Genomic DNA, 6,927 nt, shown 5'->3' with positions numbered 1-6,927 from the left:
GCCGCAGTGGCTGCAGGTTTTCATTCTAACACTTTTCTTAATTAGTGACCTGTTTTTTGCTGCTAATTAACTTCTTTTCAATTAATTTTAATTGACTTGTTCTTGAAGACTCAGACCCCTCAATTGTTTAATTTTCCTTTATTAGCAGTCAAACAATAATGAGATATAAAATGAGCCAAAACATGACCAGCAAACTGTGCCAATCACACAATAGCTGGAAATAAAGAAAGATTTCAGGAGTGCTGATCTGCTCAGGTCCACACAACATTTTAATAGTTCTCTTAGAAAAGAGAAAATCAATAATTTTGGAAATGTATGCCATAGCACAACAAAAGCAGCAACAATCCATGGAGTTAAAGAACGGGTTTAATTAACAACAACAATTGGCTTCTAATTAAGCAATTGGTTGGAGTTCGAGACCCTGACTTAGTAGGTTTTCGGTTGACTCATTTACTTCACGTTTCATTTCTCTTTGTGTGCCATTTAAGGAAAGAAATGAAACAATTCAGAGGAATGATGAAGAAATTTAGGGAAACAAATAAAAAGCAAGTCAATTAAAGGAATGGAGTTTATTAGCAGCAAAAACTGGTCACCAATTACCTGCAGCCACTGCGGCCCACCAGGAATGGAGTTTGAGACCACTGCTCTATGTTATACAGTTATTTTTAACTGATTACGGAGTACACTGTTTTCATTATTTTTTTTCTTTGAAACTGTTTATTGGATAATGATGGAGCTTAATTATATATGAAGTGATGTTTATAAATGAACAAGTTGTAAGCAATGAGAAAGTGTAACCAGTAATATATTTTTAACAAAAACAAATCTGTGATTCTTTTTGCTAAGATAAAAATTGCAGTTTAGTCTACAATTTATGCAGAAATTCTCAATAGCAGAAGCTTCCCTCAGGCCCTGACAGTAAAAATACTCAAATATCGTTCTGTAGACAAGGATATTCAATCAAAGTTTTGTTAAGGAGTCATTACTTTTGATTCTCTTAATTTGACCTAAATAATGGATGGCACACTAAAGTGTGTTCTATACTCATATAGTTTGTTAGACATCAGTGTTTATACTGTTATTGTTAACAGACTAAATGAACTTCCATTTTCCAGCATTTTGTGGGGTGTGGAGTGGGGGTTGCAGAGACTAGCCTTAGATGACATGCTGCATCATCACAGGCACACTTCTGGGGTCTCATTTATCAAGCGTGCGTACACGGTTTTATGTGTAAATCATGTGTACGCACAATTCCACTAATAGAATGCGATTCATTAATTTGTACGTGTGCGTGAAAATGTGCGCACATTTAGAAGAACTCCTGACTGTGCGTAAGCAGAATCCCCTAGTGGTAGAGAACTGTAGTCACATATAAACCCAGTGCCCTTATACTTCACCATTTAAATGTCAGTGTTGATTCTGAGTTATCTGGAACTGTAAATAATATAAAATCCACAATTGAAGAACTGTTTTTGGAAATGCATTGACTACAATGGCAGACCTTGCGCTTCTAGAAGATTTGCAACAAGCACTTTTGTGCAGAGATCGCGTTTTCAGGGACCGCACAGGCTTACTCGCTGAGAGTGTTGAGTGGCTCATTAGTCGTTTTCGTTTGCCAAGGGCAGTTTTGCTTGATTTGTGTCAGCAGTTCTCGCAACTTTTGGAGAGGCCGACAAAGCGCACCAGTGCAGTCCCCGTGCACACTCAGGTTCTTTCTACTATTGGCTTTTTAGCCACAGGCACATTTCAAAGGGAAATTGGTGACAGGTTTGGTATTTCTCAACCCACCGTGAACCGAATTATGCCACACGTTTTACATGCAATTATATCACTTACATCATAGTACATTACGTTTCCAAATACCACAGCGGAAAGGACAAAAATTATGACCGATTTCTATAACATCGCAGGATTTCCAAGTGTAATAGGGGCAGTTGACTGCACACATGTTGCCCTGAAAGCTCATACTGTTGATGAATTTGCATTTGTAAATAGAAAAGGCTATCACTCCATTAACGTGCAGGTAATCTGTGATGCACACTTGAACCTGCTAAATGTCGTTGCGAACAGCCTGGGAGGGACACACGATTCCTTCATTGTGCAGAACAGCATCGTGGGACTTCGTCTTCAGCAAAGCGCTGCTGGAGAAGGCTGGCTTATTGGTAAGTGTGTAACGATTAGATTACTTCTCAACACCATCTAGTGTACTGTATTTTATGTTAATCTACATCATTGCAGGGGATCGAGGATATGCCCTTAAATCCTGGCTGATGACCCCAGTTTCAAACCCTGTATCCCAAAAGGAGCTGAATTACAACCGAGCACTTGAGCGCACAAGAAGCACAGTAGAACGTGGCTTGCTGAAGGCTCGATGGCTGTGTCTGTCAGGCAGAGGAGGCATATTGCAATACAAACCCGACAAGGTTTTGAATGTTTAAATATTTAAATTAATTTTTAATTATATTTTATAACTACAATATTTATCAATTTGCTTTAGGTGTGCCATATAGTTAAAGCATGCAGTGTGCTGCATAATATTGCCATTAAAAACGGTATACCACTGGATGAGATGCCGATACAAGAAGATCGCCACATGGCAGAAGGTTTTGACCCCATGCCAAATGCTGTGGCCGTGCAACTAAGAGCAGGGATAATCGAATGGTTCTAAATCTGTTTCACAATAAGGAGTAATTGTAAGAAAATGGTGAGATCAATTGGAGCTTTTATTGAACTTGCATGATGCATTTAGTGAATCACTAATGTTCCTTAAGTTCACATTGATTTGGTGCAGTTCCTCTTTTATGCTTGCAATGCCTCTCACTAATTCATCCTGTGTTTTCAGAACCGCATCAGTCAGGACTCGTGCCTCGAAACGCATCGGACGTGCTGAAGTGGCAGGCGGAGCAGGACCTGGCAAAACTGGCAGATCTATAAAATAAATGTTAAATGAACAATCCAAATCATTTGCAATGTGACTGTTATTTATCTATGACTAATATATCGCAACACAAACATTTGAAAACCTTCTAACCATTTTCAGGTGGCTCTGCCTCTCCTGCAGTTGATGGGATTCCACTTTCAGTGTCACCATCGGGGATTACTCCGCTCATTGACGTTTCACCAATAATTGCCGCTATCTTGTCATCCAATGGTGACACTGAAATAAGACTCTGGCCTCCTCCCGTTGCACCGAGGTCTATTTTGTGGGCAGCAATTCTTTTTTTAGAGGAAACTTTCAAATCAAACCACTTTTTCCTGATTTCTGCAGTAGTTCTACATACAGGTGAGACGGCATTTACCGCATTAGTAACCTGTCCCCACGCCAAGTCTTTTTTTTCTTTGACATTCCACCTGAAAAAGCAGCAAACAAAACTGTCTTATTACGTTGTACCTCATTTAAAAGCACTTCCACTTTGTTGTCTGTGAAGTTTTTTTTCTTTCCTCTCTTCACGGGATCCATGATAACGGTTCTAATCTGCTTTGGCGCCATTGGGTTTTTATAAGGAAGGTTGTTTGCCAAATAAGGTAATTTGAGGGCGTTTCTGTATGCAAATTTAAATTACTATGCACACGCACACAATTTAGAAGGAGTGCGATTCATCATCAGTCATTTCGTACAGTTGTGCATACTGACGTTTGATAACTCCCAACTTTCTTGTGCTTACGGCTGTTGGTATACTTACTAGTTTAGAGCTTGTTTAACAAAACAGGATTTTTTAGACTTTGGCCAAAAATTAGTAAAAAAACAAATAATGGTAAGAGAAGATACAACTACCAAACAGAAGGTATCCCACCTGGAAAAGAAACTGTGGTAAACTTTAAGGAGGAAACATCTTCAACTACAACATGGTGTTGTCTGCTACAATCTACAATGCCTAACAGATTATCTCTGCTGACAACATTCTGAAAGAAAATATTCTGAGAAAAAACCTCCTATGTCTGTGTCTATTTCATGTCTGTTTGTCTTCAGCTAGTCATCAGTCCAATCTCTAAGACCAAGGATATGGCTGTAGATTTTAGGTGCTCCCCCTTTTTCACTTTCTCAACAATAATCAAAGGGGAGACTGTGGACATAATGGAGGCTATACAAATATCTAGGGACAATCAATTAAATGTTAACTATAACGATGCAGCCTGTGATGCAAAATATTGGTGCACAGGAGAAATTTGTCATTGAATTTCATCACACAAACAACTTAGAAAGAGGAACAACTCAATTCTGTCAGACAGTAGCCATTCTCTTTTTTTCCTAAATTTCATCTGTTTCCATCAGGCAGCAGATTTCAGTTTCCAAGGGTAGACAGATACAGATTAAAGAACTTTTTTTATTCCCAAAGCTGTAAGCATTTTGAATTGTTTTGTTTGTAGGGATACTTCTAAATTCTGAATTGTTATTTTATGTACTGTTAAAGGTAATTATTCTTCTTTGTACAAAACTTGACTGTGTCTACTTTTGAAAACACTTGTTGTCAGATGCTGTGCCTTGGCTTGTTTTCTTGTGTCAATGTAATAATGCTGTTTTGTACATTCCTGCTGCAATCAAATTTCCCTCTGGAATAATAAACTCTGCCTTACCTGCCACACCTCTAGATTTAATGTGATGGTTTTATGATGTATTTGGTTAATGCTGGACATAATGGGACTTGTACTGTCTGAAAAATTACAGTTTTGTCTACTATGACATTCTACCAAAATACAAAATTAAAACTATTGTACTTTTTAACATAGTGGTTGTAGGTGTTGATTTATGGAGGAACATTTTGGACAAAATTCATAAACAAATATTTATAAATTAAATTACTTACAAAATGTGGCAATAAATAAATAACAAAAAAATGACATGCAGGCATAAATATTTCTTTCTTTCTTTTTTATTTCTATAGCACCACAAGCAACATGCTTTTTGACTAGTGAATCAATGGATGTACACAAACACTGCTTTGAACATGCGTATGTAATATGGAATTCCTAAGGCAAGCAAAAGTGCACGCTTAAAGTTATTACTGTGCATGTTTGTGGTGGATACAAGTTCAAGAAAAAACTGTCCAAAACCAGTTTAAATCAAAAAGATTTGAATTTGTCATCCTCTCAAGAGACTGCATTTGAAGTATCTGTTATAAATGTGGAATCTGTTGGCCAAAGATGTACAATCACTCTACTGAAGATTCACCAATGGCAAAGCAGTCATAGCTAGAGCCCACCTTCTCCACTTTGATGGATTAAATTTCATTTCAAGGTGCATTTAATGTTCTGTGTCACTGAAATAAACATATAAATAAAGAAATAAGCAACAAAAATACTTTGTGTCACATTTAATATGCTCACATCATTTTATTATTATTTATTTAATGTAACATTTCACAACATATTAACTCATTTGCATATATACTTACTATTGTCTGAAATATTCCTTTGTTTTGGATAATTCTGATAATTAGGTAAATAAAATAAGTTAAAAAGTATTATTTTTTCACTTGGATACCCTTACCTAATATTATGTTTTAGTTGAAGCCTTAAAAATCAATCAATACTTTGCAACAATTAAGAAAGGGTCAAATACTTTTTCACGGTAGTGTATGTATAGTTTGCATGGATCTTTGCTATACATACAAAAATATTTATAACTAGCTAAAGAACTGTCGCAAATGTTAAAGTTAAACCTATAACACAATTATGGCTAAACAGATCTTTAATTGCACCCTCTTCCTTCTTTTTGGAACTTTTAAAAAGGAAAATGTAAATCTATATTTAAAGGTAAAGGTACAATTGCACCAAATATAACATGGAATCCATTCTTTGCCAATATGCTCTAAGGTAAAGGGTTAATAAAGCAAGATTGACTAAAATGCACAGAATGTTAAGAGATTATCTTTTCTCAGTATTATGCATTACAGGGGGCAAAAGCCTACCTCAATTTTTCACTATGCGACCTTTTCTGAATATAAGCTGTTGACTTTATTAGACCTTTGCCCAATCCTTGTGCAGAAGTAGAGCAATATTTTCAAGACAAATAATTTCCCAATTATGTTTTAAATTAAAGCACATAGGTTAAAAATATGACAGCAACAGACCAGCATTCAAAGTTGTAGGGTTTGACTGAGTTCTGTAATTGTATTGACAGATAAAGTCACAAAATTCCAAAATAATGAAAATCTGCAAAGGTAACGGGGTTTTTATATTTAAATATACTTAATTAATGCTTTACCTAAAAAAATAAAAGTAAAAAATATTTAAAGGTTTAAAAAACCCTGCCTTGCATTTTTCGGAATTACTTTTAACCATGAAAACTCACATCATACTTTTACTGAAAGTAAAAATGATTGAGTAAGGAAAGGATGCCTTAGAATATCATACTAAGCCTTCTTTTAAATTGTTTTCTAGCAGACCAATGCAGTGTTGCCGTTACAATTCCAGTCTGATGGAGATGATATTTGTCTTATTTGTAAGAAAATAATCATGATGCCATACAGACATCTTTAATATAGGTAATCATTTCTTGGAGGAAATGTGCCCTGCCTCTCTGAAATGGCCTACCTGACTTGGGTTCAGTATCTAGCTACAGGGTCTCATTATCATTCTGTGGTTTAGTTGCCTGCCAGCTATCAAACATCTCTGGCAATCTGGTTTTCATCAAACCCTCAGTATAAAAGTTGGTATGTAGGCAGGGTATCTTTCTTGTATTTTAGTGCCTTTTTATGGAATTATTTAAATGATGTGCAGGGTATATTTGAGTATTTTATTTTGAAAATTGCTATCTCCTTGAACCAGATTTCAAATAGCATTAGCAGTATACACTCACCCGGTACTTTTCTATATCTTCAGATTCACTAAAAAACACAAAACGTTTTTTATCCTGAACACACATGTAATCTGATCAAGTTGTCCCTTTGGGCTATTAGAATTAAAAATGAAATATTTTACCTTGTA

General features: G+C 36.0%; 1 protein-coding gene across 1 annotated transcript; it reads left to right on the top strand.

Moving 5' to 3' along the window:
• The first annotated feature begins 1,492 nt into the window (after window positions 1-1,492).
• Window positions 1,493-2,668, top strand: LOC120526596 (putative nuclease HARBI1). Its single transcript, XM_039749758.1, has 4 exons — window positions 1,493-1,772; window positions 1,869-2,162; window positions 2,239-2,423; window positions 2,498-2,668. Exons 1-4 carry the CDS (start codon window positions 1,493-1,495, stop codon window positions 2,666-2,668), a joined length of 930 nt encoding a protein of 309 aa, XP_039605692.1.
• Window positions 2,669-6,927: the final 4,259 nt, after the last annotated feature.

This window comes from Polypterus senegalus, chromosome 3 (genome assembly GCF_016835505.1).
Source record: "Polypterus senegalus isolate Bchr_013 chromosome 3, ASM1683550v1, whole genome shotgun sequence".
NCBI lineage: Eukaryota > Metazoa > Chordata > Cladistia > Polypteriformes > Polypteridae > Polypterus > Polypterus senegalus.
Note: the sequence above shows the minus strand (reverse complement) of the source record. Positions and strands in the feature narration are given on the sequence as shown.

Excerpts from the sequence above, each read along its gene's own strand:
- LOC120526596 (XM_039749758.1), top strand. The coding sequence starts at position 1,493 with ATGGCAGACCTTGCGCTTCTAGAAGATTTGCAACAAGCACTTTTGTGC. Across the intron at positions 1,773-1,868 it reads GGAAATTGGTGACAGGTTTG|CGGAAAGGACAAAAATTATG; the intron begins GTATTTCTCAAC and ends CAAATACCACAG. Across the intron at positions 2,424-2,497 it reads TGCAATACAAACCCGACAAG|GTGTGCCATATAGTTAAAGC; the intron begins GTTTTGAATGTT and ends AATTTGCTTTAG.